The sequence below is a fragment of the Saccopteryx leptura genome, chromosome 1 (assembly GCF_036850995.1).
Source record: "Saccopteryx leptura isolate mSacLep1 chromosome 1, mSacLep1_pri_phased_curated, whole genome shotgun sequence".
Lineage (NCBI taxonomy): Eukaryota > Metazoa > Chordata > Mammalia > Chiroptera > Emballonuridae > Saccopteryx > Saccopteryx leptura.
Window position 1 is genome coordinate 349402952 of NC_089503.1, and position 21394 is coordinate 349424345.

Below are 21394 nucleotides of genomic sequence, written 5' to 3' on the forward strand. Positions count from 1 at the left end.
ATTTTGATTGACCCCCACAAAGACAAACATGGAGTGTCTGTTTTGTTGAGAACACTGATCTGGAGTTGGACCATCCTCTTGTTTGCAGGTCTGAATCAGCACCAGGATGAGCTCTGCTCCTGCCACCACGCATTGTCAGCTCCCTCCTTGAAGCCAGACTCTCATTCCCATCTACTTATTTATAATCTGGAAACATCTGGAGGTTGATAGGTTTGGTGTGTAGCTCAAGTTCACTGCTTCCATAATGCATGTATTCATTCTCTGATAAATACTGTCAGCTAAACTGACATTCTAATGCACTTGCTTTACAGATGAGAGAATTTCTAAGCATGTGCAGACATAGATTAGAATATTATTTGTTGGAATGAATGAGCAAAGTTTGGCCTTAGAACTGTAATATTTGTTTTTCCATTAGCAAGGACACAACTAATTGAATCAATTTTTGAAAAGAAACAGTGCTGCTTTCCCATTTTTACCTATTTTATAGTTTTTTTTCTTTTTTCTTTTTTTCTGAAGTGAGAAGCAGGGAGGCAGAGAGAGAGACAGACTCCTGCATGCACCCCACCGGGATCCAACTGGCATGCCCACCAGGGGCGATGTTCTGCCTATCTGGGGCATTGCTTCGTTACAACAGGAGCGATTCTAGTGCCTGGGGCGGAGGCCATGGAGCCATCTTCATTGCCCCGAGCCAACTTTGCTCCAATGGAGCCTTGGCTGCAGGAGAGGGAGAGAGAGATAAAGAGAAATGAGAAGGAGAAGGGTGGAAAAGCAGATGGGTACTTCTCCTGTGTGTCCTGGCTGGGAATCGAACCAGTGACTTCCACACACCAGGTGGATGCTCTACCACTGAGCCAGCTGGCTAAAACTATAGTGTTTTTAACAGTTTAGAATTAGGTATAAAAATATAAACAATAAATTATGTTTTATAAAAATATGTTTATGTTAGAAACAAAGCTTATAATAGGTAACATATTTGACCCTGGTTGGTTGGCTCGATGGACCGAGTGTCAGCCCAGCCTGCGGAAGTCCCAGGTTCAATCCTTTGTCAGGGAACAAATGAGAAGCAACCATCTACTTTTCTTCCCCTCCCTCTTTTTCTTCTCTCTCTCCCCTCCCACAACAAGTGGCTCAATTAGTTCGAGCATCAGCCGAGGTGCTAAAGATACCTCAGTTGGTCCGAGCATCAGCCCAAGATGGGATGGCTGGGTGGATCCTGGTCAGGGTGCATGCAGGAGTCTGTCTCTCTTTCTCCCTCTCACATAAAAACAAACAAACAAACAAACACAACCCCCCCCCCAAATACCAAGTAACACATTTTAGGTAACAAATACAATTTTAGGCAATGAAAATTATTTTAAATAATAAAAATTGATGGTGGTGATCCCCAACAGTGCTATTGCGTTCTCTTCCCTTTCATTCTCCATTCCCATACATAGAGCACTGGCTCCCCATCATCTTATGAACTCTGACTGGCAGCTGTGCTGGTGGTAATGCTGCTGCTGGTGGTGACGGTGGTGAAAGGTACAGACTGGTGGTGGGGTGTGTAGATGAAATACCATTATCTTCACTTGACAACTGAGAAAATAGGCGCAGAGGGATTAAATCATTTTAAAAAATCATTTCACTAGTTGAGGTCAGAGCAAAGTATCCTTTTTCCCAGAGTTCTTTCTATTAAAAGACATATTCAGATAGTGATGTCATATTCCAGATATAGCTGAGGAAGTGCAGCAAGTATTTTTTTTGTCCCCTATCGCTTTAGTTCAGCAGCAGTATAGTGGCTGGAACCTTTCCTCAGGTAAACCCTACAGGTGAAAATACTTCCTCAAGGCAGCTCACAAAATGTCCATGCAGAACCTAAACACAATCTGTGGCTTAGAGGAAAAATGTCACAGGAGAAACAAATGCAATGATGTAATGTGAATAATACTGATATATGTTATGAAGACCGAAGAATAAAAAAGTAGAGCCTGACTAGGTGGTGGAGCAGTGGATAGAGTGTCAGTCTAGGACACAGAGGACCCAGCATCGAAATCCCTAGGTCCCTAGGTCCCTAGCGTGGGCTCATTCAGTTTGAGTGCGGGGTTGCTGGCTTGAGCGTTAGGTTATAGATATGACCCCATGGTCGCTGGCTAGAAGCCCTGGGCCACTGGCTTGAGCCCAAGGTCGCTGGCTTGAGCCCAAGGTTACTGGCTTGAGCAAGGGGTCACTGACTCAGCTGTAGCCCTCTGGTCGAGGCACAAATAAGAAAGCAATCAATGAACAACTAAGGTGCCACAATGAAGAATTGATGCTTCTCATCTTTCTCACTTCCTGCTTGTCCTTACAATCCCTTTCTCTCGCAAAAAAAAAAAAAAAAAAAAAAAAAAAAAAAAAAGAATAAAAGAGTAAAAAAAAAAAGCATGGAAAGCAACATCACCATAGTTCATTTTGAAGAATCATGCAAAGATGGTCTTTATGTTTTTCTTATGAGCAAATAGTAAAAGGAATTCAACTAATGAATCTGAATGCCAGACTCTCATCAGACAAAATTCAGCTGTGTTTGTTTGTTTAATTATTACATTATCTTGAGGCAAATTTATTGACATCCTGAGTAGTAACAAGAAAGGCAAGTTATACAAAACATTGGTCTTCAAGTCTCATCTCAGTAAAATACTGTAAAACCGCCCTAGTGAAAAAATGATTTTAAATAATTTAATTTTTTTCTATTAGGAAAACATCAATTAAAAAATTTAGACAACATAGGGAAAGATAACCTGTAATTATTATGGTTTATATATTTCTGATGTAAATATGCACATACACATATATACATATATATGTATGTTTTATGTATTTCTGTAGAAATACAAATGCATGGTGTGAAATGGAACATCTATATGTATAGCATATCTATGTAACCTAATTCCTGTTATTCAATGAGATAATTAAATAATTCATTAATGCTATTTATTACATGCTGTTTTCACTTTCAGTGAATTTCTTTTCAATTCATTAAATAATTTAATATTCTTTTTTAGTATTATTTATAATAGTTGAAGAGTCAACAAGAAATTTGCAATTTTATTATGAAGTTCATTTGTTTTTTAAAAAATTACTTCTTTGTAATATTTATTTACTGTTTTATTATCTCACTCTACCTAAAAATTCCAATTTCTACATTTATTTTTACATTATATTTATTTAACACTAGGTTTCTTAAAGAACTTTCTTCATCATTTTATCTTGTGGTTGACTTACCTCATAGTGCTCAAGTTAAGAGACTGAAAGGGAAGTGTCAAGGTGCAAAATTTTTAGATATTTCATCATTTCAAATAGTTTCCTATCCTTGATTATTTGTTCCAGCTCTCCCAGGAGGTAAATTATTATCCCATTATCAGATGAAAGCAGTAAGGAAAGCAAATATTAGGCATATGAGGGCCTGCTCAGCTATAAAATGGATACCAAATTCAAATATTTCCGAGCATTTCTACCCTGGATGTTTTATCCTGAGTGTTTAACCCTTGTGATGACATTTCCTGTTCCTAATCACCTCTGTTGGTCTACAGCTTTTGCTTTCTTGATATATTTTAGACATCTTGCATTTTTTGGTATTTTCTCTTTTATTATTAGATAGGCAGAAAAATATGTTGATAAATTTTTGTTGATGAAAACAAGATAAAGCCTTTTTCTCTAGTGGTTTTAGGACTAATTTGCCTCAGGCAGGCCTTTCTAACTCACTTTTTTTCTTGTTCAACTTTTTATCTCAGTTGTTATTAGTTTGTATTAATCTTATGAATCCAATTGTCTTACTATCTCATAACGTCAGTGAAATTCCATGTGACTTCCATGTGGACTCAGGTGGATCCTAAGAGTTCAGCTTATATAGCTATTTTAAGACGACAGTTGTATTAATAGTAAATAATTAAAATAATAACTAACATTATTGAATATCAACTTATGTGCCAGATAGTAAGTCTTATTCTGAAGATACTTTATTATAGAAAAAGTAAACTTATATGAAGGTAGAGAGAGTAGAATAATAGTTGCCCAATACCCAGCTTCAATAATTTTCAACTTATGGCCAATCTTGTTTCATTATCTTCTTACCCATTTCTTTTCCTCTCCCTACACTGGGATTATTTAGAAGTAAATCTCAGACACTGTATGATTTTACCTGTAAATATTTCAGAGGGTAAGGACCCTTACGCATTACATATTGATGACCTTGAATAAATAGACAACCAGCTATTTCTCCAGCAAAATGAGTTTATTTGGAAACAGCAAAGAATTGCAATTTTGGACATTCGGTCTAATCAGAAACTACCCCAAGTCCAGAGAAACAAAGGAGAAGACTGCTCTTTCATGGACTTGGAAGGGGCGATTGTAAATGAAGAGTCCATTGGAGGAAACTGAAAGTTCAAAGTATAGTGACTTTTCACTGGCTGTGATTATGGTTCTATAATAACTTTCAAGATTAAGTTCTAGTAACCCACTTTCAAGCACATAAACAAGGAAGTAGGAATTTTAAGGTCTGATATATGCATGTAAATGCTCATTTTACTCAGGTAAAAATATTATAATCTTATAACAAAAAAAATTTTGGCTTTTTTGGGCAACTGTTGGAAAAATAAATAATTCAATTGAAGCTTTTATTAATAAATGTGGGTGTGATAGTTTTTACGTTATTTGTAATGGGGACAAAGTTGTTATTGTATAGTGAACATTAAACAGATATTTAAAAATATGAGCACCATTTCTTTTAAAAGTTTATAAAATCTAAATAGATGTATAGCTAGTTTAATAGTGAGTGCAAGTATTTTCAAATAGTAAAGCCTAACTATAGTAAGTGTAACAGAATATCATTATGATACCAAAGATCTAGCTAATGTATAATGGTCCCCCCCCCCAAATATTTTCCTCATTGTTGGTTACATCTTTGTAAAGTTTTGGTTGTGAATGCATAGCTCATAAACATTTTAAAATTGCTTATCAAATCACAGACCAAAATTAAATTTTTAGAATGTAATTTTAGAATCTCATTAAGCAGTGAACTCATTCATCACAAAACATCACGCATTGTTTGTTCTAAAGAGAATACTGAATAGCTCATATCCTTTGCTTAAAAATAGACCTTTTTTTCCTCAAGCAATTATCTCTCTTCAGTCTAATTTTCTCTTCTCTGGCATTCAACAAGACTTCAGTTTCAATGGACTTTTATTTTACTATGTAACCATGAAATTTTGCCACCTTTTTTTTTCCCTATTTGCCTCAAAGCTGTGGAATTTTAAATATATATTTTGGTCAGAAGCATATATATTCAAGCAAGTGAAGTCTCTATGTTTTGATTCTCAGTGATCACTAAGAACCAGCTAATATGACTATTAAATGTAAGAGGCAGTGAGGTGGTTAAAACACAAATTTTGGGAACCAGACTCCCTTGTTCAAATTCTGGTTCTGCTATTTACTAGCATGTGACCTTGGTCAAGCTACTTAATAACTCTATGCCTCAGTTTTCTTGCTTGTAAAATGGAGGACAGAACTGTAATAATATAATAATACCTACTTCACTGGATTATTGTGAAAAGTAAGTGGGTAACTCTACTGGGCATATAGTTAGTGTTGTATAGGTGTTTTTTATTATTATCTTAGACTCTATTACTTTCCTTTGAAATTTAAAAAAAATTCAAAATAATTAGTTCACAATCTAAAAATTTTTTCTACAACTTGTAATATGTAGCCAAATAATGACTCTGTCCAGAGAGCCTAGAGGCATTTTTCATACATTTATAAATAATATACTCTGAAGTTTTCTTAATCCCTTCTTTAATCTTTTATATATTCATTTGCTCATTCAATCATTCCCATCTATTGCACACTTACTATGGCACTAAAGTTCTCAGTCAAGACAAATAGGAAACATGCTCTGCTATGTGGGAGCTTACACTTAAGTCTTAGAACCAAGCAATAAACAATAGCAGGGCATGTTTGTTTGGAAACTCTTCTTCTGATCCCTCCTCCTCTGAACATTGTTTTGAAGCAAATGTCTATTTTTCTCCTCACTGGTGTATTAAATAATTTATTGACTTTTTACTTTAAAAAAATCACCATGCCTGACAAGGTAGATGGTGGTGCAGGGGATAGAGCGTCAGCCTGGGATGCTCAGGATCCAGGTTCGAAATCCCGAGGTTGCCAGCTTGAGTGTGGGCTCATCTGGCTTTAGCACAGGCTCACCAGCTTGACTGAGGGGGTCTCTGGCTTGAGCGTGGGATCATAAACGTGACCCTTTGGTGGCTGGCTTGAGCCCAAAGGTTGCTAGCTTGAAGCCTAAGGCCACTGGCTTGAGCCAAGGTTCCTGGCTTGAGCAACGGTTCACTGTCTCTGCTATAGTTCCCCCAACCCCAATAAAGGCACATCTGAGAAAGCAATCAATGAACAACTAAGGTGTCACAACGAAGAATTGATGCTTCTCATTTCTTTCCATTCCTGTCTGTCTGTCCCTCTCTCTGACTCTCTCTCTGTCTGTCAAAAAAAAAAAAAATTAAAAAAAGTCACCATGCCTCTTTAAATGAACAATGCAGTAAAATTTTGTTTTAGAAATGGATGTAGAGATAATATGCCAACTCTCTTATTTAATTAATTTGCTTTTTTTCTCACTGATAACATTAATCTATCTTCTTATTAAAATGTTTCATTGACTAATCTTTGAAATTGGGAAATTTAGCTTTAGTTGTAAGTTTATCAGAAGTTTTCATAATGTTCACCTTAAGACTGTGGGAAAAGGATGCCACTGAACAGTAATGTATTAATAATGCGTTAAAAAATCAGTTCCTTGTTGACTGTATACAAAACACAAATTTCTAAAAGTTCTTAATGGCACCACTTCCTCTGTGGATTATGTAGGAAATGCTTTTGTCTGAATAAACATTCCTGTGGGGAAAGCCTTCAAAGTAAATTCACTTTATAAGAGAGATAGAGAATGTGTGTGTGTGTGGTGGGGGTAGGGTGTGGGGAGGTAGGTGTGGGGTGTGGGGGGGGCAAAGGAAGGAAATGAGAAGAGGCAGATTGTTGTGGAATACTGAATCATACAATCACATATCCCAAGTATAATTAAAGAACATAACCTGAAGGTAGCAAATATGAAGTATTTTATATATTGCTTATCAATATATTGTTTAAAATAAACTAATAGTAATGATGAACAGCTAATCCATTTAACCAAGGTTTAAAGACAACCATTGGTGGGGGACTAGGTTTTTATTAAAGAAAAAAAAAAATCCAAAAACATTGAAAACTGTTATTATCCGGATAGTCACGGAAGAAATAACTCTCACCATGTAGATGACATTATTTAGGCCAAGTGGGTTATCTTGACTTTGGTTACAAACTGCTCTGCTTCATTTTGGTTGGGAGACATCTGTAAAATGAACTCTGAGTAGGGGTAAAGTGAGCCCTTTTTAGTGAAGTGGTTTTCAACCTGGGGCTGTTGCATATAGGATATATGTTTGGGTTATGAGCATTTTCAAACAATAATCTCCCCAGATGCCACCCCTTTGTAATTTTTTAAAAAGTTCTCCTGGTGATTCTGAACTACTGTATTTCCCCATGTATAAAACGCTGCCATGTATAAGATGCATCTTAATTTGGGGGCTCGAAATTTGAAAAAATATGTATTACATAGAGTTATTGAACTCAAGTGTTATTCATCATAAAATTCATACAGCTCTTCATCACTGTCAAAACTCCCATCCATTAGCTTGTCCTCATCTGTGTCTGATGATGAATCACTGTCTTCATATATTGCCTCGTCCTCAGTTCCATCGATGGCATGTGAAATGCCACACTTCTTAAATAAATCAACAACCACTGTATAAGACACATCCAGTTTTTAGACCCCAGATTTTTTAAAAAAGGGTGCATCTTCTACATGGGGAAATACGGTATCTCATAGCCTAGTCACATACTTCCGTCTCCTGTCAAAACCCACTTTTTAGGACTTGGGAATAAATTGTTTCTAAAAGATCCATTAGTGTTCTAGAGAAGTCAGTTAATCTCATATAAGAATGCTTTCATCTTAATAGAAGTCTTTTTTTTTTTAATCAAGGTTGGCGCAGACCCAGAAAGACTAAGAATCTGAACAAATACAATTTTATATGTGAATAGTAGTAAATAAATTAAGAGGAGAAAATGAATGCTGTTAGTGTGGTGGCTGAGATGGGAAGAACTGAGACATTTTCTAATGGATTAAGGTGTTGGGGGTCAGCTAACCTTGGAGATGAGGGTCCTTTATTTAAAAAGGATGCACACACACACATGCGCGCGCGCACACACACACACACACACACACACACACACACACACACACACACTCCTTGTGAAAAGTGGTAGCCTTCCCTACCAGGGAGACGTTAGGGTTAATCAGCATATAAGCCACTAATTGAAAACATGCAACACTTAAGATATTAATTTCATGCCTTTAAATGTCTCCTTGGTCCAATTTCAGTTTGTATGTCAAAAAAGGGTTTTCTTTAAAGTAATAAATTGATCTCAGAAAGACGGGTCACCTTTATAATGGTATTGGTGAGATTTTTGTCAGAGCAATGTTCTAGTGTGTTATGCAATATTGGGGTGTGTGTGTGTGTCCCTAAAGTAGTTAGCAGTTGCTAAAAGGATCTCTCTCAGTTCTTCTTACTTATGTGTTAATTTCACATAAGTAATTAGTAAGACAGTTCCAAGAATTAGTTAACACTTTTTTTTCTATGTGTTCTAATCTGGGAAGATTTATACTATATTATTATATAGAATAAAGCAAATTAAAATTTCTTGAGACATTCTTCATGTTGGAGTTCAGGGCAGAAGTGACCCTTCTCTGGCTTTGGAGGCTGGAGGGTTAATGGTGAGGCAAGGCTGGCAGGACTGGAGGTGTCTCCGGTCCTGGTTTTCCTGGGGTGTGCTCCATTTCTTACTCTAAATGAATGACCTGAGCGAGAATGCTAAGATTTTCTTTCTTAACTTCACTTTGTTCAAAACACAATGTTACATGCAGTCCTTCATGGTAACTTATTTTTATAACATTCAGGTATATAAGCTGGTCAGGTCCAATAAGACTGGGTCAGTCACCTAGCTATGAATATAACACATCAATATAAAAACTGGAAATAATCTGTTACTGTGACTTTTTCCAACAATTGAGATACACTTTTAAAAACTTTTTTAAAATTTAAAAACATTTATCTAAGAAAGCCTGGGAAGAGTCTTGTATTGATAAAATGCTCTACTTAAGACAGCTGCTGCTCTTTGATTCTTTTCAGATTTTAAAACTTAAGTCCCAAGTCACAATCTGTATTTAAGAGCTTCAAATAATAATTACTTCTAAAGTCCTTAAAAGGGGCTGCCGGTTTCCCTGCAATCTTTTACAGGGCAAGCCGAGCTATATCCACTGATAACCCAGCTGCCGAGGAACTGAGTAAAGCCGGCTCCAAACTTCTCAGCTGTTGACAGGCTTGACTTGCTGAGAACACTGGTTAAATATAGCACGCGCAAGCCAGCTCCTCAACAAAGTCATTGCTCTGCCGGTGTTGTGAAGGGAGCAGAAGACGGGAAACCTAATCTCAGAACCCAACAACACCTAGCAACAGTTGAAAAAACTTTTAAACAAAAGTCTGGGTGGGAGATAGACAACAGCTTCCAATTTCTGCTGATCAGGATTTCAGGGAGAAGAAGCTGCTTTCCCCTTCTCTCTACTCAGTTTCCTGCATGATTCCAGCTATTGGCTAGTCCTGGAAAAGAAAGTGGGAAAAGCTTTTTCCTCTGTATTCTTTTGGGCTGGATAGTTTTCCAGGACTCCAGTCTCTCTTGGGCTGTGGGACAAGCCACTGGGTTCTTCAAAGGATAAGCTACCTCCATAAAGGACATACCTTTGGTTAAACAAGCTGCCATCAGGTAAGAGCAAAATAAATAGTTACTTACACTTTTAAGAAATTTCTGCTTCCGTAAGAAGAGAGTTCTCTCCGATTCTGTGTTGTTGTTTCCTTTGATTCTTACTGTTCTACTGTGTGATAACACATTTAGGAATTATGATAATCATTGTGAATTATTTTTAAAGGACCAGAAACATCATGTCTTTCTCAGAATTATACTGCTTCTTTTTTTAAACACAAAGATTATGATGTTTTAATAGCCATCAAAATATTTAGCCAAGTTATCATTCTTCGGCAGGTAACAGAAATATGTGACAAAGGACGATTTCACAGTGCCTTTTACAATTAGGATGGCTAACCAATGGAAGGGGTATTTTCCCTACAGGCAAAATAAGTCATTATTGAAACTAGCTGAGCAGCTTGTGTGGTAAATGGAAGGAAGAGTTCTATATAGTGTTTGTGCTGCTGTACTTTTGACTTGCTGCTATCTGCTTTTCCCTTTGCCTGATTCTCTGATTACACTGGTACACATTGTGCTGCTGCTGACTTCATTACGTTACAGCCACCCCAAATGCTTCTGACTAGGCACAAAATATGCCTGGTATTAAATCGCCACTTTTGCCGTTGTTGAATACATACTACTCAGGATAATATTATTTTACATGAAAAATAAAGCCAAATTGAGTAATTGCTTGTGCAAGGATAAAACAGATTCTGATTTTTAAAACTAAAACTGAATTTATTAGAACAAATCTTTTCTTAAGTTGTATGAATGGGTGTATAGTGTGTTTATTATAGAGTGAAGGAGATGCTCCTTTCATCTGTTAGTATATTCTCTCCCCTTCCGTGAATTGTCATGCACTTTTCTCAGAATTGCTGAGAATTAACAACTTCACGATGGATCTGACAAACATTATGTCTGCACATTGGTGATGTGTTTACTGTTGACACCTGGTGTCTATAGTTGGGTTGGATTTGTATAAGAAGTTTTTTCCTTTAAATGAACATAATAATTTAAATGAATATTCTAATTTAAGGAGAATATCAAAGAAGATACAGATAAATATTTAAAAAAAATTATTTGAGTCTATTTTGTCAAGTTAAAAAAAGAAATTACCCAAGATCAGTTTTGAACATGTTGTTTGTTGACAAATAAGAAGGTATCAACCTTCTTTAGATGTTCCTATTTTTTAAAAAAGTAATTAAAGCTAATATATATCATATGTATAGGAAAGTGAAATAGTACATACATTAAATACATAGTATGTATTATGTTTTATAATAGATTATATGAAAAGTATAAATAAAGCTTCATATAAAAAGTAAATGAAGCTAGTTATATATAGTGAATGTATTTAAGTAATAGTGTGAAACACACTCAGGTAACCTTGGGTATCAGAGAATGGAACTCCTGGTGCCTTAGTGGTGATGAAGTATCTTCTTGAGTTTTTAAAAGTCAGAACAAAATGCTTTACATTTTTCTTGTTTTTATCTTAGGAAGGGTCACATTGTTGGCTTACAAATGTACATGTAAGGCCAAAATCTATTTTTTTTAAAAAAATCTCTGAGTCAAGGCTGTTTAAGATTGGGGAAGTTGCAAGTTAGTCCCTGGGATATTATTTTATTTAAAAAAATTATTAAATATATTAGGGTGACATTGGCTAATAAAGTTATATAAGTTTCAGGTGGGTAGTTCTATAATACATCATCTGTACATTGTACTGTGTTCACCACCCCAACTCAGGTCTCCTTTCATCACCATTTATTCCCCATTTACCCTTTACTACCTCCCCCAATCCATTTTCTCTCTGTAATCCCCATACTGTTGTCTATGTTTATGAGTGTTTTTTTCTTTGTCTAATTCCTTCACGTTTTCACGCAGCCCCTCAATCCCCTCTCCTCTGACAGCTGTCAGTCCGTTCTCTATATCTATGAGTATGCTTCTATTTTGTTTATAACTTTGTTCATTAGATTCGGCATATAAGTGAAGTCATATGGTTTTTGTCTTTCTCTGATTGGCTTGTTTCACTTAGCCTAATTCTCTTCAGGTCTGTCCATGCTGTTGCAAAAGGTAAGATTTCCTTCTTTTTCATGGCTGAGTAGTACTCCAACAAGCAAAAGTACCACCACAGTTTTTTTTAATGACGTTTTTAAAGTTTTTTTTTAAGACTTTATTCAATTTTTAGAGAAGAGGGGGGGGGAGGAGCAGGAAGCATCAACTCCCATATGTGCCTTTACCAGGGAAGCGCAGGGTTTTGAACTGGCGACCTCAGTGTTCCAGGTCAATGCTTCCACCGCAGGTCAGGCCACCACAGCTTTTTTATCTACTCATCTACTGATCTGATGAGCACTTGGGATGCTTCCAAATCTTGGTCATTGTAAACAATGCTGCAATGAATATAGTGTTTTGGGTTTCTTCAGACATATTCCTAGAAGTGGAATCACTGGGTCATAAGGCAATTCCATTTTTAATTTTTTGAGCTAACTCCATACTGCTTTCCATAGTAGGTACACTTATCTGTTTCCCACTAAAAGTGCACAAGGGTTCCCTTTTCTCCACATCCTCACCAGCACTTGTTGATTTATTGATGATGGTCATTCTGACAGGTGCAATGTAATATCTTATTGTGGTTTTAATTTGCATTTCTCTGATAATTACTGACATTGAGCATCTTTTCATATGCTTTTTGGCCACCTGTATGTCTTCTTTAGAGAAGTGTCTATTCAGGTCTTTGTCATTTTTTATTTATTATTTATTTATTTTTGTGGCAGAGATAGGGAGAGTCAGAGAGAGGGACAGATAGGGACAGACAGACAGGAAGGGAGAAAGATGAGAAACATCAATTCTTTGTTGCAGTTCCTTAGTTGTTCATTGATTGATTTCTTTTTTTTTTTTTTGATTGATTTCTAATATGTGCCTTGACCGTGGGACTTCAGCAGACAGAGTAACCCCTTGTTCAAGGCAGCGACCTAGCGCTCAAGCTGGTGAGCCTTGCTCAAACCAGAGGAGCCCGCACTCAAGCTGGCGACCTCAGGTTCTTGAACCTGGGTCCTCTGCATCTAGGCCGGCGCGCTATCCACTGTGCCACCGCCTGGTCAGGCTTTGTCCATTTTTTAATTGGATTGCTCCTTTTATTTTATTTTATTTTTTTTGGTTTTAAGTTGTGTAAGTACTTTATAGATTTTGGATATTAACCCCTTATCAGCTGTATCAATTAATCTACCATTAGTTCTAGGCATGTAATTTCTTTTGGAGTCAGTATAACAGGGTGTATATAACTTGAGTGCAGCATTTGGCCCTGAGTGAAAACCATGTTTCTAATGAATTGTAATTTTGAGGAGTATCATCCTTTATTTTTTTTCAAGCGATAGAGGGGGAGATAGAGAGACAGACTCCTGCATGTGCACTAACCAGGATCTACCCAGCAACTCCTGTCTGGGGCCTATGCTTGAATCAACTGACCTATCCTCAGTGCCCGGGGCCAATGCTCAAATCAATTGAGCCACTGGCTGTGGGAGGGGAAGAGGGAGAGAAGGGTTAGAGGAAGGAGGAAAGGAAGGGAGAAGGAAGCAGATGCTCACTTCTCCTGTGTGACTTGATCAGGTATCGGAATCCAGGACATCCATAGCCGGGCCGCCACTCTACCCATTTAGCCAACCAGCCAGGTCTGAGTATCATCTTTATGGCTATTAGTTTACACTTGAGAATCTAAAGTAGCTCATGGTAGGCCATGGACTTTCCTCCAGTATATGAACAAACTCTCCATGAACCATGCTGATTCTGTTCTGTTCATTCAATTCACATTTCTGTGTTATTTTGGAATCCCCCTTCTCCCTTTTACCATGAGAGTTGTTGGATTCCATTGCCATGTCTCCTGCCACACTAAGCCCTCCCCCTCCACCTTTAGTCTGGACTGTAACACTAGTGCTCTCCTCCTACCCCTCATTTCTATCCAAAGCACCTTGCTTTTGACCATGGGGTTAATTTTCCTAAAGTGTTGCTATGCTTGTCTCTTTACTTTTCAGTTATCTCCTGGGACTTGTTGTTGCTGCCAAATACCTAGGCTGGGTATTTTGAAAACCTTCCGTCATCTGGCACGTCCTTAACTTTTCTAGTCTCAGCTCCCACTATTCAACAACAAGTATTTGTCTCTTTGCTTCAGATACTTCAGATTTGGGGCCGTTCTCCAAACACACACACCACACAGAACGTTTCAATGTTCTCCCCCACCTGTTCTACTCCCTAGGCTTGGGACACCTTTCTTCCCTTTTCCTGTAGAGAATTTGTTTACTTTATAAAACCAGATCTGTGCCTTCCACTTTCACAACGACTTCCAAAACCATGCCCTGAAGAAGCGATTCCTTCTTAGTGTAGACAGTTTGGTGCTCTGTTTGAATTAGGGTAGTTTGGAGCAGGGTTTGCCTAAATTCAGAATAATTTTCTGAAGATGACTAGGTAGAAAGCATTGCCCTAAGTATCACTTGGCTTTAAAGCTTTCAGTCTCAGGCACATTGTAGATGTTTTATCAACACTTTTTTTTGTACAGAGATAGAGAGAGAGTCAGAGAGAGGGATAGACAGGGACAGACAGACAGGAACGAAGAGATGAGAAGCATCAATTATTAGTTTTTCGTTGTGCGTTGCGACACCTTAGTTGTTCATTGACTGCTTTCTCATATGTGCCTTGACCGCGGGCCTTCAGCAGACTGAGTAACCCCTTGCTCAAGCCAGCGACCTTGGGTCCAAGCTGGTGAGCTTTGCTCAAACCAGATGAGCCCATGCTCAAGCTGGTGAGCTTGTGGTCTGGAACCTGGGTCCTCTGCATCCCAGTTCGATGCTCTATCCACTGCGCCACTGCCTAGTCAGGCTTATCAACATTTTTGGCTCTAGGTTTCTGACACTGAGTGTGTGAGAAAGTATGGATAAATATAAAACCAAGAAAAAAAACTGTAATTGTGGGGAATAGCTTTCTATCTCAAATATTTCTTAAGAAAGGCTTCATAGTTTTCCTGTGCCTAGAAAAATTATAAATAATTGTAACTATGGTCATGTACCTGATTGACCTCTCGGAAGTGATTTACCTCTCGGAATGAATCATAAAAAGGGACATAGGAAGACTACATATATTCATGCCTGTCTTGTGTATGTACCTAGACCTTTCAATACTACGATGCATATACTTTTATTATCTTTTGGTACCAGATTCCATTTATAGTTACATTTGGTACTATTCATTTAAATTATGGCTTCCTTTATTTGTTAGTCATTATGAATTAGAATCTGGTAGTGAGCATTAAAATACTTAAATGTTATATCATGATTTTTTTCCTTTTTCTTCAGAGATGTTAGAGAGACATTTCTGTTTTACTTTAATCACTCATCAAACCTGTAGCCTTACTATATGAGATAAAGTATGAATCATGAATTTATTGATTTTTAGATACAGAGGAAGAGGGAGAGTGAGAATCAGAAATCAGGAACATCGATCTGTTCCTCTATGTGCCCTGACAAGGGATCAAATCTGCAATTTCTGTGCTTCAGAACAATACTCTAACCAACCAAGCTACCTGGCCAGAGCATGAATCCTGACTCTTAAGCAATCTTTTTTTTGTGTACATGAAAAGAAAAGCATTCTTGTCATATTTTAAGATAGCCAAGGAGGTTAAAATTACTCTTCTAAATGAGTGTCCAGTAAGAATCACTATGAGATTTTCTCTATGAAATTTGTGAAATATTGAATATATTAATTTAGCAGTGGTTTCCTTATGGTTATAATTTTTACTTATTTCCTAGAAGTAAAACTTTGTGGTAAAATACACATTCTAAACTAATAATGGTTTCATTTTTTGTAAGTTAACATTTTACGGAGGTTTTGTTTGTTTGTTTGTTTGATTTTTAGTCAGAGAGACAGAGAGAGAGAGAGACAGGTAGCGACAGACAGACATGAAGGGAGAGGGAGATGAGAAGCATTAATTCTTTGTTGCATCACCTTAGTTGTTCATGGATTGCTTTCTCATATGTGCCTTGATGGGGGTGGAGGGCTACAGTTAAACCATTGACCCCTTGCTCAAGCCAGAGACCTGGGTTTAAGCCAGAGATCTTGGGCTTCAAACCAGCAACCTTTCAGCTCAAGCCAGCAACAATGGGGTCATGTCTATGATCCCATGCTTAAGTCAGAAACCCTGTGCTAAAGCTGGTGAGCCTGGGCTCAAGCTTGTGACCTTGAGGTTTCTAACCGGAGTCCTCAGCATCGCAGGCGATGCTCTATTCAATGCTCCACCACCTGGTCAGGCTAATTTTATAGTGCCTTTAATCCTCATTTTCACTAATTTGTCTCATCTTAGTTATCTAAACATGTGGGTTGTAGAAAAGCAGCATCATGGAAAGTGAGAGGGCAAACTTAGTTTGAGATCAATTTCTGCAGAAAGGTTAGGAAAAAAAAAGATTGGTAACAGCCTGTTAGAAAAATAATGTTAAAAGCCTGCAGCATTTTTATGTATTAATTACTTTAATACATATAGCAATAGAATAAAAGATAAGCTAGAAAAATATATTTTGTTTCCCTTAATCTGAGTTGAAGATATAACAATAAGAACATGTTCTAGCAGGAAAGGCTTGTATTGTAGTCCTGGATTCAGATTTCAGCTCACAGTAACCCTGGGCAAAAATCACTCCCTGTGCTTCAGTTTCCTCAACTATAAAACAAGGATAATAATACTACCTTCCTCATACAAATGTTTTGAAGATTAAATGAGTTAATAAAACTTAAAATTGCTTGGTATACCTTTCAATACATTTGAGCTTTTATTGCTTTATTACTACACTGTAAATATAGTTATCTTTATTGCACACAAAATTCTTGGCTACAGATAGTCTGTGAACTCAAGTTCATAGAATCATAGAAGAAGCAGAAGCATGCATTGTTTAAATTTGGAATCCTGCTTGGGGCATATTTTGCTCCTGGGTACCCTATGCAGACATAGTTTGAATGCCAGCCAATAATTTAGTATGGAATTTATATTTCTAACCCTCCCTTATCACTCAGCAGTCTGCTGTCTTGTAGAATCACTACTGAAAAAGCTCAGAAATCACTGACAGCATAAACTATCTTATGGTTTCTATATTTATACTTGGAGATAAATGTGTGTTTATATGTAGTGCTTGGGTATCTCTTTTATAGCTGACTACACTGGGTAATATATGGAAACAGAGACTCCTTCTATGGAGGAATATTTTATTAAATTTATCATTCTATATTTCTTCCCCTGGATATTTATTTTGTTTTACTAACCTAGTAACAGATAAAAAATAAAAAGACCAAAAAAGGTCATCTCATACTAGCTTCAACTTTACCAAATAGAAATGAATTCTTGTTATTCATGGCCCTTAATCATATTCATTTTTCTTAAACATGATAAGAAACCATATTTCAAGATGACCAAAAAAGGTGTTATGTCATAAGTATGTGTGTATATGTTATGGGGTGATGACTGCTCTGTATATTTAAATTAATGAATGTATATGATACACTCTTATAAGTGAGAAGTTTCTCAGTAGCGTTAGTGCCAACAAACCTTATGTAGGGTAGTTATGGTTTAGACCTGTTTTGCTTTTTTTTTTTTCTCAATTGAAAGAATGAGTTTCTGAAAATGAAGCAAACTGAGCTTTATAATTATCATTCTCTAATGAAAACCTTGTTGTTGAAAGAAAGATTGAAGGAGAGAAGGGAAGAAGAAAGAAAAGAAGAATGGAAGGAGCCCTGGCCAGTTAGCTCAGTTGGTTAGAGCATTCTCCTGAAATGACAAGGTTGTGGGTTTGATCCCTGGTCAGGGCACACACAGGAAGCAACCAATGAATGCACAACTAAGTGGAACAACAAATAAATGCTTCCCTTTCCGCTCCCCCCCCCACCCTCTCTGTTGCTCTAAAAATCAATCAATAGAAAGATTAAACGCTGACTGGATACTTTGGTAGTTTGCCAGTTTGATCCCTGTTCAGGGCACATAGAGACACAGCTTGATGTTTGATATTCAATAGTCATGTCTCTCTGTCTCACTCTCTCTGTTTGTCTGTCTCTCCCTGCCTCTCTCTAAAAGAAAAAAAAAGACAGGCAGGAAAAGAAAGTAAACAAGGTAAGAATTTTTCCTAGCTCCATAAAATACATTTTAAAGGTTCTAGGGAATAAATATAGGAACTATAAGAAAATATATTGGATTATTTTCTTTCTCCTTAAATGGTCAGTCTTCCTCTTCAGCTAACAGAGATGTGAAAAGGCTGTAGGCACAGCACAGCCTTCCCTGTGGCAGGAGCTGAGGCCATGCCGTGAATTGTGGAAGAACTTAGAGTAGGGAGAGTCAAACATGAGTTGAGCAGCTATAGTTGGCTGTTAACCAGCTGATTGCAGAACTTGAGAAAGTCCCAGCGAAGAGATGAAGAAACATGACATTAAGCAGCACACCAGTCCCTGAGAGCTCTGTTTAAGCCACAGCAGCACTGAAAAACCAAAAGAATGTTGGTGTTGCTTTTCCTTTTTGGGAAATGGTGTCAATGTTCATAATATTGGGTGATTTATGTGTCTCTGAGGTCTGTGAAAGGCAGACTGAAAAGAATTTTTAAAGTTAAAACATAATTTATCTCAAGTGACCTGACTTGAGTCCTTAAGGTTCAGGAGTTTTGTTTCTTTCTTGCTTAAATGCTGCCACCTGCCTCCTTTACCAAAACATAGATGAAAATGACGATTGTTGCTTTGGTAGACAAGGACCTTATATGTCTACACATGAAAACAGGTTTTTTTTTTATTTTGTAATAATTATAACTGCAATCTTTCCAAGTTACTTTGAAGAAATGCATTACCTGCTGCTTATCTTTGTAAGGAAAAGGTGTAGGAAAGCCATGAAATGGACCTATCGGAGTTAGCCAATACATTCTTTAAAAAATGATTTGCCAAAGATTAAAGCCAAAAGTCAGTTTGATTGAAAACAGTAGGCTGCTGACATTACTAAGATAATCAAGTTATTGCCAACTTGCCTGTTTATCTAAAAGAGCTTTGCAAAAATAAGGTTTTCACTCTCTGTCTCTGTCTCTCACATACATGAGTCGTAGGCTATACAGTAATAGGGATAAATGGACTTTATTTTTCCTCATATCTCTTTAATATACTTATGTCTTAAGTAACTCATTTTAGGGCCTGCTTCTTTGACTCAGGTACCACAGCACAACAGGAAAGGAAGAGACATTGCTGAGTTCATAATGCTATTTCAGTGTGGCCACCTAAGTACATGAGGAAATGACACCACCAGACTGTATTTGGAGCCTTGCAGTTACTGTGACGACAACACACACTAATGGAAAACAAAGATGGTCTGCTTGCCAGGGGGAGCTTGAAAGAGGTTTGCCAGCTCAGATTTTTCCTAATTATTCTATAAGTTTTGAAATGGGATGCTGGAGGTATTCAGTTCTTAACTGTTCAGTAAGTGGCACATGCTTGAAGAGCAGCCTGATATTTGAATGTGGGAAGGGCCTTACACATGAGTTTAACTTTCACATGCTGTCTTGATAGGTATCATCTTCTGGTTTGGACACCACCAAACCAACTGCTTTGGTCACAGCCTGTTGTTTCTCTGGTACTTAAGGGAGCCAGCTGCTTTGGTAGAATTAACTCTTCGGGGGCCCCTCAACTTTGAGTAACATCTCCTCACCTTCTATATTCTGTTCATTTTATAGATCACTTCCCAGCATACCAAATATTCCTACTAATGACTGGGACATCAGAATCCCAATTCTTATATAATAATAATAATAATAGATGATATAATAATAATAAAGATATATATAATATATGTATTCTATAGTTAAATTTAATTATAGATGACATAATAGCTGACATATACTGGAGATTATTCTGTGCCAGGCATTGTGCCAAACACTTTACATGGATGATTTTATTTACTTCTCATAACAACCCTATGAGGCACTATTTTTATCTCAGTTTTGCAGATAAAAAAAAATGAGTCTTATAGACGGTTACTTCCTAGTGGTAGATTTGAAATTCAGACTCAAGCACCACCTTGACCTTATTTAGCCCATATTTTTAACCACTTTCTTGTAATGTAGACAGTTGTTCAAAGAAGATCTCCACCTAGATGACTGTGAGATATTTTAATGAACGTGACACTGCAGGGGGTCAGCTGCTCCTACAGTCTGAAGAAATTCACTAAAAGCAAATAACAAAGAGATTCAGTGGCAAAGGCCAATTGAGGCTCTTCTCCAGGGTTCCGAAGTGGCACCAGAAGCTCCAGTGGCCCTTGGAGTTGGGCAACATAGAAAGAGCTGTGCCCGGGGCACTGGAGGGCAGAAGCTATTCTTCCAGTTACTGATGGAGCAGTGTGGTTCTTGGTTTCCACATTGCTGAGTTGGCTCCCTGGAACAGGATGCCATGGAGCATTTGAATTTATGAGCTATTATGGCTACTGCTGTAGCCAGATCCTTTGATACCATTGGGGTTTTAGTCTGTTGTTGCTCCTGTTGACAGCTCAGAACTCCACCTTCTTTAGTAGGAGTTGAAATGCTCTGCAGATCTCTGCCTTGGTCATAAGCGTTCAGTTTGTTAAATATGTTTAAGACAGAATCCTACAACGTACTGATTCAAGCTGATGGTAGCAATATTCCTTGAAGTAGCCTTGGTGGTATTGGTTGGAGGAGGCAGTAAGGAAGGAGACAGAGGGTCTCATTCCATAGAAGAGCTCTTATTGGCTCCCAGTGACTGTGTAGGCATGAGTTATCAATCTGGCAGCATGTTGTTCCTTGGAAAAAAAAATAAAGAAGAACAGGACTTGATATAATTTAAGGAAAATTACCTGATACATTTTAGCCAGTGGTTTGCTACTGTGGAACAATGGCAAAAGACATTTTATTTTACACGTATGGCATTTAACTTTTGCAAGTGTCTGAAGTGAAAGAGCAGTTCTAGTAAAATTTTGATGGAGCTAATAATGCTTTGCTTTTTTTTTTTATGCCAGTGGCCATAAATATTCTACTTTTCCAGTGTATCAAATATCTCAGGTAGTGGGATTAAATTTCTCAGGAAGCTGAATTTTTCATGTGAAGTGAACAGATAACAGAATGAATCTCTATCCTCTGAGAAATTCTGTTTTATGAATGGAAAACAGTATCTGGTCACAGCTATATTAGCATACCCCAATCTTCCCAACACAGTTATATACACGCATTACTAGGCAATGCACAGGACTTACACCTCTATTTACCTGACACATTAAACATCTTCCTGAAGCAAATATACTCTTCTCTCTGTGGCATAGACCTATTTAATTGAAAATAAAGGTAGTGGTGTATTACATTCATCAAGTCCCTCTGTTTCTTTCACATGATCTTTCCTGATATTCTTACAACAAATAAACTCAGAATTTCCCTTTCGTCATCGCCAGTCTTTATGTAAAAATGTGTAACAGTGCCAAAGGAAAGAAAGAATTAGTGTTATA

General features: G+C 37.3%; 1 protein-coding gene across 4 annotated transcripts in view; it reads left to right on the forward strand.

Annotated features, from left to right (window-relative positions):
- Window positions 1–9571: 9571 nt before the first annotated feature.
- FILIP1 (filamin A interacting protein 1) overlaps window positions 9572–21394 on the forward strand; it is a 242283-nt gene continuing 230460 nt past the window's right edge. For 3 of the 4 annotated variants that reach the window (XM_066358995.1, XM_066359000.1, XM_066358996.1), the window contains exons 1-2: window positions 9572–9918; window positions 19101–19285. In XM_066358995.1, coding sequence (XP_066215092.1) covers window positions 19241–19285 — 45 coding nt within the window. In that variant the 5' untranslated portion in view covers window positions 9572–9918; window positions 19101–19240. The remainder of the gene's footprint in view (window positions 9919–19100; window positions 19286–21394) is intronic. The other variant, XM_066358997.1, reaches the window with a different exon arrangement.